The sequence below is a fragment of the Cyprinodon tularosa genome, unplaced genomic scaffold, assembly GCF_016077235.1.
Source record: "Cyprinodon tularosa strain WSP-4 unplaced genomic scaffold, ASM1607723v1 ctg19, whole genome shotgun sequence".
NCBI classification, from domain to species: Eukaryota; Metazoa; Chordata; class Actinopteri; order Cyprinodontiformes; family Cyprinodontidae; genus Cyprinodon; species Cyprinodon tularosa.
The window spans coordinates 1,783,119-1,797,180 of NW_024038678.1; the positions used below are offsets into that span (position 1 = coordinate 1,783,119).

The 14,062-nt window shown below is 38.1% G+C and overlaps 1 protein-coding gene across 4 annotated transcripts in view; it reads right to left on the reverse strand.

Annotated features, from left to right (window-relative positions):
• cpne5a (copine Va) overlaps positions 1-14,062 on the reverse strand; it is a 105,733-nt gene that overhangs the window by 65,387 nt on the left and 26,284 nt on the right. For 2 of the 4 annotated variants that reach the window (XM_038283087.1, XM_038283089.1), the window contains exons 4-7: positions 5,236-5,339; positions 4,257-4,296; positions 3,354-3,368; positions 3,118-3,194 (exon numbers count right to left, since the gene is read on the reverse strand). In XM_038283087.1, coding sequence (XP_038139015.1) covers positions 3,118-3,194; positions 3,354-3,368; positions 4,257-4,296; positions 5,236-5,339 — 236 coding nt within the window. The remainder of the gene's footprint in view (positions 1-3,117; positions 3,195-3,353; positions 3,369-4,256; positions 4,297-5,235; positions 5,340-14,062) is intronic. The other 2 variants (XM_038283088.1, XM_038283090.1) reach the window with 1 other exon arrangement.

Sequence of the window (14,062 nt, forward strand, 5' to 3'; positions counted from 1 at the left end):
ATCGCTCTAACACTGAAACAATATATCTTGCGATTCTAATAGAGTGTGAAAGTTTGGAAGACAGAAAATGGGGTTTGAATGAGAAAATTGAATAAATAAATAATAAAGAGCACAGTGAAAGAAAAGGGGGTCATGCTGGGAAAAAAAAATCTGGCAGATGGAAGCAAAAGAATAAATGAAGGATGAAATGTGGAAAATAGAGAACGGGGTGCTGATGTGCTTCTTAAGCAGGTCATTCGATGTAATATGCCTTTGGAGGGCTTGTATAGGCATGACTAACAGATTTCGCCAAGTCCCTGCAAAGTGTCATTCCTCAAAGCTACGGTGCACAGAGCGATGTCACCCCAGAAGACACAACAGAGAGATTTAGTACATGACCATTCAACAACTCCTTTGCTGTCCCCTTTCAAAAAAATGAAGGAAGACTCCCAACACTGAAAAAATATTTGATGCTTAACTTGAATAAAAATTTATCTCGTAATCAACTTTTTCAAGAACAGCAGATCAAAGGAACCCTGTACTTTTCTTTTGATTGCAAAATACTACCCTTTTGTATCCAAATTTAATAACATAGCACACCAGTGTGAAAAAAAACAAGCAAACATCATCATCACTGTCTCAGCAGTAATCAAGGTGCCCCACTGAAGCTGTCGAATCAATATATCATCCATCATGTCTGCCTGGGAGCAGCTGATCCTCCTCTTTGCCTCTGATGTGTGCTGTGAAGCCTAGTTTACAGCACACTGGTGAGCACTGTCTCTTGATCTCCCTCATCCTCTTATTCAGCACTGAAGGGCACCGGGCTTTGTAATTCAGCCCACAAGTTCCTGGCAGCGTTCATAGCTGATACCAAAGCCCTGCTGTTCTCATAACTACCACCCCCTACTCCAAGGAACAGCAGCACCTCATCATCATTCTCAAAAAGATATGTGTACCGTGTGTCAGACACAAACATAGAAACCGAGAGTTTATGAAACCTTCCTTCATCCCCTAAATGAGGCTCATAACTCACAGAACTATATATATATATATATATATATATAGATATATACTTTGTTGTTACAAATAATTATATTTGCGCAGTTGAGTACATTACTTGGTAAAAACCATGTTGAAGCTTGTTTAAAGTTTGCTGCACAACATTTAGACAAGCCTGTGAAATACTGGAAAAATATAGTCTGGTCAGATGAGTCCTACATTGAACTATTTTGATGCCATAATACACATCATATTTTGAAGTCAAATTGCACTGCACATTCACCTCAAAAACACCATACCAACAATGAAGTTTGGAAGTTGGAACATCGTTGCATGGGGCTGTTTTTATCATGTGGTACTAGCAAACGTCTTATAATTGAAGCAAGGATGAACAGAAAAATGTATGACAACATTATTGTTAAAAATATGCTGCCATGATGATGAAGTTGAAAGATGAGTGGAAATTTCAGCAAGACAATAATGCAAAGCACACAGCAAAGTAAATTCTTAATTGGTTTCAGATGAAGAAAATAAAGCTGCTAAAGGGGCTCAGCCAATCACCTGACTTGAATCCAATAGAAAATCTATGGAAAGAACAAAACATAATTTTATAGAAGAGGCCCACGAGCCCTTCAGGATTTGAAGACTTTGTGTGGAAGAATGGGCCAAAATCACACCAGAGCAATGCATGTGACTTATTTCTCCATACAGGAGGCATCTTGAAGCTGTTATTGCCAACAAAAGCTTTTGTACAAAGTATTATATACTGTACACTTCAGTAAGTGTGTTCAATACATTTTCCCCATGCCATTTCACTTTATTACATATACTTTCTGGACATCTATGGTTTGATATGTGTGGATTGTATGGATTGTTACCGACTTCTGGTGAAAATGTCATGTCAAGAGTACCTCTAGAAATATAATTACTGATAAAAATGGTGGCGTGTTCGATACTTATTTTACCCACTGTAAATAAACTGATTTGAATTTAATCGAATCTTCCCTGTAGCATCACTTTCATAAACAGAGAAAAATAGATTCTGCTTTAGAAACCGTTTTAGCAGTGTTACTGGGATGTAGTCCTTGACCCCAAATCAAATCAATAAAAACATAATCCTATCAGTAACCAGACAGACTCTATCAACATATTTCTGAAAAACAATAAACAGGAATTGAAAATACAAAGATGATGCATCACCACTAGTTTCAATAAAGCAGAGATGCAGTTTTAGGGCTCAGCTTTGTCATCTCCCAAATTAGAGGCATTAGGCTGACAGAGCCATGTTTCTCTGTCTGACTCCAATCTACTCTTTATGCCATATCTCCTCCTTAATGACAGGGACTGCATCGAGGAAGCTCCCAATCATGTTCAATTACCCATCTTCACCCAAGCACCCAAGTTTCATCTTACACGACAACACAGTTCACCGTCATCCCCGCCTACAAGAGGGGAAAATCGGATTAGTTATTCCCAGCCCGGGGAGGTGGAAGCCAGCTACTCCAAAAAACAAGTACTTTTTCTTTTTCTGTATGAAAAAAATCAAGTGAAGAAATTATTGGCATTTCAGTAGAAGTTGCTTCTGTAATTATGTTCTTCCAATTTACCTATGTACTCCCTACCCCCACCATACCTCTGAGTTCCACAAACTGGTTTGGTCGTGTGGGCTTGATAGGAAACCAATCCACCAATACCTGCTGGGATACTTCTTTAGACAGAAAAATAATGCGTGTGTTTATAATGCGTAAATAAATATGTGGATGAGGTCCAAATTACTGAGTAACATCTAATCACATGTTGGTTTATCCTATATAAAGATCAGTGAGGTTTTCTTCTATGTGCAGAACCTTATATGCAGTACTTGCACCCAATGTATATCACACATATCACACTATGTGATATGTGACTCATATGGACAAGCAGAGGAAGATAATTTGATGTGTAATAACAATAGATTATAGAAAAAGTACAACACACTCAAATATAGTTTTGAGTAGCATGACTGCTCCACTGAGGAACTGTTAGTTCAAATTGTAAAGAGTTCCAAATTGTTATTTGATCAATTGTTATTCATCCTTATGAATGACCAGAGTGGAATTAATTGCAGGGTTAATAAATCTGAGTAAAAAGAATACTCACACCAGTTGTTTCTCCAAGCGACTGGCAGGTGAGCCCACAATCTCTCCCAGAGTACAGTAGACCTGTCCCAGGAAGTCCTGCCATAGTAAGGGAGGCATGAAGTGGGATGAAGAGAGATGGAGGACAGTGGCATTCAAGCAGACCACATGGGTGTAAAAAGGAGAATCAGTGAGGAGTTAGGCATCATCATATGCATTGTACATTTATATATAATAGCGTCTGAGGCAGACACGTACGTTAAAGTCGTTGGGCTTCCAGGGTGGAGAAGGAGGAGGAAGAGAGAGAAAGACCAGGCAGCGGCAGTGACACAACAGAGCATATCATGGAACAAAAAGACACATGACTCAAAAGCCAGAATGGCATACCAGCACGAGAAAGAAAAGCAGAAAATGGATATTTAACAAAGCAGATATGCAAAGAGGGGAGTTGCAGAGCTGCACAGTTTCAGAGGGAGAGAAAATGGTAAGTGAAAGAGCGCAAGTGAAGGAATGTGATCAGTGCAGATTATTTTCTCAGAGCGTGAGACATAGTGCAAACACACAATGATGAAGCCATCACATACCCAGACCCTTTTTTATAAATAAACATGGTAGTATGCAAACCAATCTATCAAATATATTGTTTGCTGTTTTAAGATCATTCATAAAAGCTGTGGGAGTAAACGTTGAATCTAACATACATTCAATTTATTGGCTGTTTCTGAATGTATGCTATTCAATAAAGCACAGCCTCTTTCAGACATAAATGGACTTTCAAAATAAATACTATTTTGAAAACCTTTAAAACCTACACACAGGGAACTTTGCTGTGCAGCTTTGATGAGGGTGTACAACGCTTAATTTCTCACTTCAGGGAGACAAGGGTAATGAGGCCATACCAGATGCAAATGAAACTTCCATTATCATTGCTCCGGGGAGTTATGTTTTTTCTTTTTTGTAGGCTGACGAAAAGTACACAGAAACTGCATTTTTTCAGACAAAGCACAACTCACTCATTATTGAAAAATATATTTGAGAGAGGTTTTGGAAACAGGTTTGCATAGAACCTTAATATCAGAGCCGTGCACTGAAAAATCAAAGGCAGGATGTAATGCTGAGATCCTAATCCACATTTAAAAGAAAAAAAAAAGTTTCACTTACATGTTTTGCCAAATCTGGACTTTTAGAGTCAATATCATACCTAGAATTTGTAATGGAAGCACAAAAAAACACAAGGGTAAAGTGTAAGTTGATGAAACTGGAAAAACAAACATGGCATAGGCAATAAATCCAAATGAAGAAGACCTTTCTGTATTTTATAGCCATTGCTTCATATTGTGCCATGGGAAACATATGGAAACAGCCCATCAATACAAAAAAGTTTAGAGCATCTGTTAGCCAAACTTAATGTAAAAGTAATTAAGCCTGAGCATACCCAAGCGCTCCCACCTCTGTGATAAAATCCAGATGAAAATGACTAACGCTAATTATGAAAGGGAAGCTCTACCTCTCTCTCCACTGCTTTTCCCATGCCAGTATTGTATTACGAAAGCATGTCGAATGAATTCATTAAGAGCTTAAAAATCCTCAGAGACCTTAAGCTCAGTAGTGGACACATTTGTCAAGTCAGCCTGGAGCTTAGTCGCAGAGACTATGCTTTTTTCAGGGGATTGTACTTTCTTAGAGTAAACGATCACTCAAATCTGGACAATTTTCAAATAAAACTATACCTTTCTTTCCCTCTTACAAGTTTGGCCTTTTTAAAAATTAAAAGGGAGGACAGAGAGGGAACAGGGGTCTCCCTGAAATAATGAAACTTGGTCTCAAATATTTGCTTTAGAGGCAGGAGATTAGATCCAAAACTTACATTACAATATTTATAATGCCTCTACTAATTCTGTTCATCAGCAACTGACAAAGGGGCCTGAAAGGATAAAGATTGATCCACAGGAAGTGCATTCAAGAAGGCAGAAGAAAAAGTAGAATGTTGGTTTAAGATATTTTCGGAGAATAAAAATAAATGACATTATAGTTAAAAAAAGGAGGAGTTTAAGAACTATATTAGAAAAGGGCATACGCCCACACACACACACACCTCAGTATGTGACCACAGAGAGACAAATCAAACAGAAAAACTCACACATCAAAGCGCAGGTTCTGCTTCTCCTCAAAGAAGTAGTCCAGGATGTACTTCCTGACGAAATCTGGGTTTAGTGTGTTATCTATCACCTCCGTTCTCCCAAACTGGACCAGAGAAGAAGAAGGAGGAAAGAGAGGACAATCAATTAACATGTGAACACAGAGCTGATCATGTACCATCCAACACCACACCTCCTCCGTCAGCCCCCAATTAACTGTGTGAATTCGAGGGACTCTGATGAGATCAGATTCAGTTAATAGAAATAGCTGATTGTTTTAGTTCTGTTTTGTTAGTGCTGAGGATGAGGAAACCAACATGAACTGCCTCTGGTTTAACTTTCACATCTGCTGCAAATAATACAACAACTTCCATCTGCTTCAAAATAACAGGTGGAAACAAGACGAAGGCACAAAAGTTTGACCCAACATATTTTATTCACACCCTGGAACAAACAAATGTTGCTTTTTCCAACTCTTATTAATTAAGAATGAGAATAAAAAATAAAAAATAAAAAAATAAACTTTCTAAAGCTGAAACAAAAAAAACACTGCAAAGAACATCCAGTCATGAAGTGGTAATGGTGCTCCGTACCGTATGAATACAGCACACATTAATTTTCAATTAATTATTCAGTCACAGAGCTGGCATTGAGTTGCATAAATAAAACATCCACTGCGAAAAAAAGTTACCATAAACTGACACATGTCCTCGTTACAGTCTAACAAGGACAAAATAGACTAAGCTCAGTTTCATGTTTTTGTGACTGCATTCATTATGAATAATCTCAAAGTGAAACAACAAGCAGTAATAGAAAACTTAATTACTAAAGTAGTTAAAATTGTGCCAGCATGGCTTTCCAAAAGTTTTCAACCTTTTAAAGTAATTTTTGTCCATTTCTATCCGGGATCCATCCATTTTAGGTTCAGCTGCATGTTTAGGAATCTTGTTCAGCTAAAATGTGAAATTTTTACAGGCTTGAACAGATTTGCTTCCCAGATTACCCTGCTTCAATCCATTGATCAACCCCCACCATATTCCCTGCCCCTTCTAAAGAGATGCATCTTCAGAGCATTATGCTACCGCAGAAATTTTTCATGGTGGAATGAAATACATTTAAAGATTAATATCAGTGAATTTATTTTGAAATTATGCCAAAAGGTCATTTTTGCCCAATCTCTTACTAACTATATTTAGGTTATTAGGTTTAAACAACATAAAAGATTTTGAGATATTGCTACATACTAAAAACTTATTTCATAGATTGTTTTTTTTTTTTTTTTGAAAAATAAATGTCAAAACAATTATTAATTCATTTATTAATTCAATTAATTCATATAAAATTTTATTAACTTACATATTTTTGAAGCCTGTGGCTATAAAGTAGCTAAATGTTTAAAAAAATGTCATACTGCAAATCAAGCAGATGGATGACGGGGTATAAGTGATAAAATGTCTTTAATACTCGCTAAAACTTCCCCCCCTGGCTTAGTCTTTAAGATGCTTTTTGTTTACTAATGTTCTCTAATCAACATTTGTCATCAAGGAAAAGCTGGATTTTTTTCCGAGATTAAATTGAAATCACTGTGAAACCACTATTTTCATAGGAGACTGATTCATTGGATTTTATTTAGCAGCATCAAAGCATATTACACATTACATTATCAATCATTTACTGACTTTCTTAAGCTTAATATTTATATCATATATAATATTCCTTACAATTTACAGTTTCACATTATGTAGCGATCATTTATCACACAAAATCCCATTAACATACATTTGAATCTATGGTTACAAGTTGAAAAAATGTCAAAAAGTTCAAGAGGTACTAATACCTCTGCAAGGCACTGAGTTGTACCACAGAGAGTCTAGGGCAGGATTCTGTGTGACAGTTGGATTGTGGGTTTGCCTAAGTACAGCCTGCCATCAAATACAAATCATAAATGATTAAGTTCTGTGTGGCACTACATCCCTTCTTGCTCTGCCTGCCAGGAAGCAAGATAGCTCTGCTCCAGCTAATGCCGAGGAGGTGAAATTTCCACTGAGGGAGCAGGAACGTAATTTCTGTGACAGGCGCAGAGGGTGACAGCAGGAGGCTAAAGTATACTCACTTTTGTCTCAGACCTTTGCAAAGGCAGAACAATCAGCACCAAAGCCCTGATCAGCCAACTGAGGCAGCACACACTTCCTCCCTTCTGATAACCGTGACGAGAAAAATTGTGTGAAGAGGTGTCAGAAAATATATCTTGGTAAAAAGATTAAGGTCTAGGAGCTTCAAGTGGAAATGCCAGACTTTGCTCAAATTCAGAGCGGTTTTATTCTTTGGATTTTTTTAGTTAAGTGAAAAAAAGATGGAAGAGAGAAAGCTATCTTACACTGGGGGCAAATTACAGAGGAGGGTGTCCCAAATTAAGACTTTAAAATCGTGCAGTAACAGAGTAATGAGATGCCGCCGCACTTTTATGTAACATCATGCAATTTGTCATGGGGACATGGGCCTCCAGGGAATTTTCTGCTGAAAGAGAAAACATAATATCCATAAGATTTGTAAAGATATACTTCAGCTGATGAAGAATTTGAATGGCTGGAAGTCAGTGTGGGAGCTTGGACCATAACTGAATTAAAGCCAGTTGGTGGCACAGTGAAGGGGTTCTTCAACCAACCATATCTCCTCATAGTGCAGCCAAAATACATTACTCTAGAGAGAGGCAAAAGAGGTGCTTAGCTTTATCAATGCTGCACAGCTTGACTCTGCTGCTTATCCAGCTGTCACCAGTTCTGAAAACCCGGGGCCATTTTTTTTTCAAGGGGAGCATTCGATCTGCCTACCGTTTCTACGCCTGAGGTGGGGAGATGATGACAGGTGTAGGAAGTTCCTCTGGCATGAGAACTTGATTGATGCCCATAAGTATTTGCATCATACTCCAAGCTTTCAGGTTTAGGAATGTTTGCTTGCTGATCTATGGCTAAAGTACTGCTTTATATTAGCATAGGGTGAACCACCATTTGATTAACTTTTATGATTTTCTAAGCATTCAAGATGCCCAGCTGGACTTTAATTGCGCTTTCTTGAAACAATATTCTAGACTCCTAAAAAAATGTTTTCTAACCTTCCAGTCTGCCATTATATTACAATAGGAAAGCCATATGCAGCAGCATCAGACTCTCAAATGTATACATTTTAATCTTAAAGATAGCACATCTGTTTAGTTGTTTTTATCTCCCAGAGGAAGAAACTAAAGTACCAGCTGCTGCCGTTTATTTTGTTGCTTTTCCTCTAACTTAGGAGTGTTCCTGGACCAGTGCTTCTGTGTTTTTACAGGTGCTGGTCATAAAATTAGAATATCATGAAAAAGTAGATTGATTTCAGTAATTCCATTTGAAAAGTGAAACTTGTATATTATATTCATACATTACATACAAACTCATATATTTCAGATGTTTATTTTGTTTAATTTTGATGATTACAAATGACAACAAATGAAAATCTCAAATTCATCATATCAGAAAATTAGAATATTGTGAAAAGGTTCAAAATTGATGGCCCCTGGTGCCACACTCTAATCAGCTAATTAACTCAAACCACCTGCAAAAGCCTTTAAATGGTCTTTCAGTCTAGTTCTATAGGCTACACAATCATGGGGAAGACTGCTGACTTGACAGTTGTCCAAAAGACGACCATCGACACCTTGTACAAGGAGGGCAAGACACAAAAGGTCATCGCTAAAGAGGCTGGTTGTTCACAGAGCTCAGTGTCCAAGCACATTAATAGAGAGGCGAAGGGAAGGAAAAGAGGTGGTCGAAAAAAGTGTACAAGCAAGAGAGATAACCGCACCCTGGAGAGGATTGTGAAACAAAACCCCTTCAAAAATGTGGGGGAGATTCACAAAGAGTGGACTGCAGCTGGAGTGAGTGCTTCAAGAACCACCACACACAGACGTATGAAAGACATGGGTTTCTGCTGTCGCATTCCTTGTGTCAAGCCACTCTTGAACCACAGACAGCGTCAGAAGCGTCTAAAGAGAAACAGGACTGGACTGCTGGTGAGTGGTCCAAAGTCATGTTCTCTGATGAAAGTAAATTTTGCATTTCCTTTGGAAATCAAGGTCCCAGAGTCTGGAGGAAAAGAAGAGAGGCACTTCATCCACGTTGCTTGAAGTCCAGTGTAAAGTTTCCACAGTCAGTGATGGTTTGGGGTGCCATGTCATCTGCTGGTGTTGGTCCATTGTGTTTTCTGAGGTCCAGGGTCAACGCAGCCACATACCAGGAAGTTTTAGAGCACTTCATGCTTCCTGCAGCTGACCAACTTTTTGGAGATGCAGATTTCATTTTCCAACAGGACTTGGCACCTGCACACAGTGCCAAAGCTACCAGTACCTGGTTGAAGGACCATGGTATCCCTGTTCTTAATTGGCCAGCAAACTCTCCTGACCTTAACCCCATAGAAAATCTATGGGGTATTGTGAAGAAGAAGATGCAATACACCAGACCCAACAATTCAGAAGAGCTAAAAGCCACTATTAGAGCAACCTGGGCTATCATAACACCTGAGCAGTGCCACAGACTGATCGACTCCATGCCACGCCGCATTGCTGCAGTAATACAGGCCAAAGGAGGCCCAACTAAATACTGAGTGCTGTACATGCTCATACTTTTCATGTTCATACTTTTCAGTTGGCCAACATTTCTATAAATCCTTTGTTTTTATTGGTCTTCAGTAATATTCTAATTTTCTGATATGATGAATTTGAGATTTTCATTTGTTGTCATTTGTAATCATCAAAATTAAACAAAATAAACATCTGAAATATATGAGTTTGTATGTAATGTATGCATATAATATACAAGTTTCACTTTTTAAATGGAATTACTGAAATCAATCTACTTTTTCATGATATTCTAATTTTATGACCAGCACCTGTATGTGTCTGCTGAGCTGGTTGCAGGTCAGTGCTCACAAGGAGAAAGGTTTTGCTGCAGGTTTCTTCCTGTTAAGAGGAGCTCTTTTCTTTTGCCACATACATGCACTGTATAAACATTGCTGCCAAACTATTGACTTGATGCAATCAGCTTATACATTACTTGTGTAGCTCAATATTTCATTAAAAGTGGTTTATGTTTAAAATACTGCAATAAGCATTGCTGGTAATCTAATTAAAAGCTTACACATGTGACTCTCTGATGAAGGATTATAAAAAACCCTTAAGGCACAGACACCTGTATCCAAGGATTCATGGGAAGAAATTGGCACTGAGAGAAAAATGTATATAACAGCATGGATGAGAACCAAAACAATCCTTTGTTCTTGTCCGTAAGGGATATAGATGTAAATTGTGGCAGCATTCTTCGAAGTAAGATTGCAACTTTTTTTCCTCACATTTCCTAATCTTATTTATCCACAAAATACTAAAAACAGGCCTTTAAATTAAAGTTGTCATGGTAATATTCTTCTTAAAATCACAGCCTCAAACAAACTCTTCATATTTTTCGTCTTTCATCATTGTAATTCTTATCCTAAAATAATATGAATCTCTGTTGCTTAATGAATATATACTGTAGGTGTTTTAGTTTTTCAGTAATAAATAAACATTTATAACATTACATTCAATGGAATGTTAGATTTTCTATTTGAAATCAATTAAAGATATTCTTATTTTATTGATCATAAAACTTGTCAAACAAATTTGTTCTGTTTTATCAGTGGGAATTAAATTCATACTTCAGAAGAATTCATTGTAACTGATCCTTTAGAATAATTTGACTTTAATAGTCACATCCCTTTTTGCCACAGAAAGCCTTTTTATAACCCTTGGCAGTTCTGAAATCCAAGGCTAGTTTAAACTGTAAAACTCAATTTGAAATATCATTTATACAAAATCTTTTTCGACACCCCTGAAATTGCCCTCATTTGTCGTCCAACAAAATGGTGGTTGTTTAAAGGGGAAATCTATTTCAGCCAACATCATAAGCCAGCTCTTCCTTCCATAAATCTATCTGTAATTCACCATTTCCTGTTGCTACATGTTTCAAACATATAATTTTAGTTTGAAACAAACTCAATTCATTTTTACAAAAGTGGAGCAAAGGGACACTTAAAAAGCTGGTTACATGCAGTGAATAAATGGGCACAGCCCTTGCTATAGTTACAGCAAATTAATCTAGTTTCCCCCCCATGAAGGAACATTAAAGCAGTAAACACTTAAAGAGAGGATTCTAAATTAATTCCTACAAATAAAAATGTATAACATTCTGAAAAACCTACTAAATTACTTGTAACTATGGAAACAAGTCAAACTGACTAATAAATTCTGTTTAATGTAAGTTCCTAATTGCTTCAGTGAGTTATATTTCTCTTTTTGAAAAAAGAAAATTGTTTTTTAAGCTAGAGCTGAAGAAGACCCATAGAAAATGCAGTCCATGGTGACATGGTGGTTTTGTTTAATGTCTTCTTAAAATTGTGCACAGAAAAGCTTTTGATTGTGTTGTTTCTTTAGTTGGCTCAGGCTCACCATAAGCAGTGATGGCAATCAGTTGTGCTTACTAAATTAGAAACAGGATGAGATTAAAAGGGCGTTAAACTTTTGCTATCCTAAACAGATGGCACCTTTTAGCAATAAGTAAAAATGTTTATGTCTGAGAAATTGATACTATGAAAATCGGTTAGTGTCAAAAAACAGAAAAGTCCACAGATTTATATGTAAACAGATACTTTTTAAGCTACAGGGGCTTTCCTTAGACCCATGAAATGCCACACCATCTAATTACTCCCTTTTAAAACTGAATCAGGGACAATTTTTTGATGAATAATATAACTACCACTCTTCCATTTCACCAAAGTGCTTGCAGTACTTTGCCAGGGGCGGCGCCATCGCCATTTTATGAACTGGTTCAAAAAGATAACTATGGAGCTAAATCAGTGACAGCTTTCATTGACATTGAATGAGAGTTTGGCATTGAAGCACCAAACACTAAAAAAGTATACAACAAAAACTGAAACATGGAAAATTCAAATTTCTCTATAACAAAAGTAAAAACTTATGATGATACTGTCATTTTTATCTGCAGCATTTTTCAGAGAGGATTTCAGAGTAGGGTTGCCAACACCCTGAAAAAAAAAAGGGACACCTCATGTGCATGCCAGCTGACCCGATTGCCTTTACCCCTCCTGGCCCCCCTTTTAGTGTGAAATTATTATTTTTAACTATTTGACTAGAATCTGCATTGAATTAGATGCATATTTGTCAGTGACATGAACACACGGAACACAAATTATTATCCAGCAATTCACTTTAATGCAAAATAACAAACTTGAATGAAATAAGTATTTAAAAGTTAAGCCTGTCCTGCTTAACTTCAAACTGTAAAAATGAATACAAAACACTGAATAAATAGTGCCCATTTTTGGTGCAACAGCAAACTTGTGCAAACTGTTGTAAAACAGAAAAAAAATCATTAGCTCAATGCCACATCATGTAGTATTGCCTATTTTTTCCACTTGTATTTCCTCTGAGCTCTTGCAGCAGTGATTTTCTGTAAGTTTTGCATCTAACTTGCCCTTGTTCTTCACTTTCCATTAGTTTTTTACTGACTATTTTTTACTCTTACAGTAATATGGGACTAAGTGCGTTCCTTTTCCACTAAATATGGGACAAGTACCGTATTTTCACGACTATAAGGCGCACTTAAACGTCTTTTTTTTCCCTCAAAATGTGCGGTGCGCCCTATGGTGCGGTGCGCCTTATGTGTGTTGTAACTGCAACTTTTGAGACCACCTCATTGAGGAGATGATGAAAGAGTGGCTGAATGTAAGGAGACCAGGTGTTTTTTTTTTTCCACTCATCACCATCGCTGTTAATATGTAACTCCATGCGTGCCCATCTCACAGCTGATGTGAAAAACATGGGGAAACAAATTAAGGCTGTGCTCGCTGTTCAACCGCTCGACATCGGTGTGAACCGGACCCAGCAGGTGCAGCAGAAGCAGCGAGTTTACATGCAAAGTCAATGGTTGACGCGCGTATAGGCGCAGCAAAAGGTCCCGCAGCACGTTTTGAGCTGCAGGTGCAGCACGTCGGGAGCGTTTAAGCATCTGACGCACCGCCAACGCGCTGCTGCTGCTCGAGATGGAAAAATTGAAGTTTTGCTGCTGGACGCGCCGCATCCACCAATCAGAGAAGCTGATCTGGGAGCTGACAGCGAGATAGACACAGCGCTCTGATGACATGATATTAACGCAAATGAAAAAGGCTGGATGGATGAGAAGATGATGAAAGGCAGGTGTATGTGAGGAGACCAGGTGCTTTTTTCCACGCATCACCATCGCTGCGTGCTCATCTCACAGCCGATGTGAAAAAAAGGTGAATCAAATGAACGCTGTGCTCGCCGTTATCCCGGGGGTCTGACAAAGGAACTTCAACCGCTCGACATCAGTGTGAAGCGGCCGTTCAAAGTAAGGCTGCGAGCGGCGTGGGAGCGGTGGATGACAGACGGAGACCACAGTTTCAGGATAAGTGGAAGGCAGCGCCGGGCAAGTTACGCCACCGTTTGCGGATGGATTGTTGATGCTTGGACTAACGTGTCTGCTGGCTCTGTTGTTCAAGCTTTCGCAAAAGCCGGCATTATTTCTGAGGAGCCGCGCTGCACAGAAAGTGACTGACAGCGAAGAATGGGAAACTGGCATGTCTGATTTAGCGCAGCTGTTTAATTCAGAAACAGAGGATGATGACTTTGATGGGTTTGATTAATACTTTGTAATAAATACATGAATAAAGCACAAACATACTCAGTTTTGCTCCCGCTCTATTTTTCTACCTGAAAACTTAATTCAA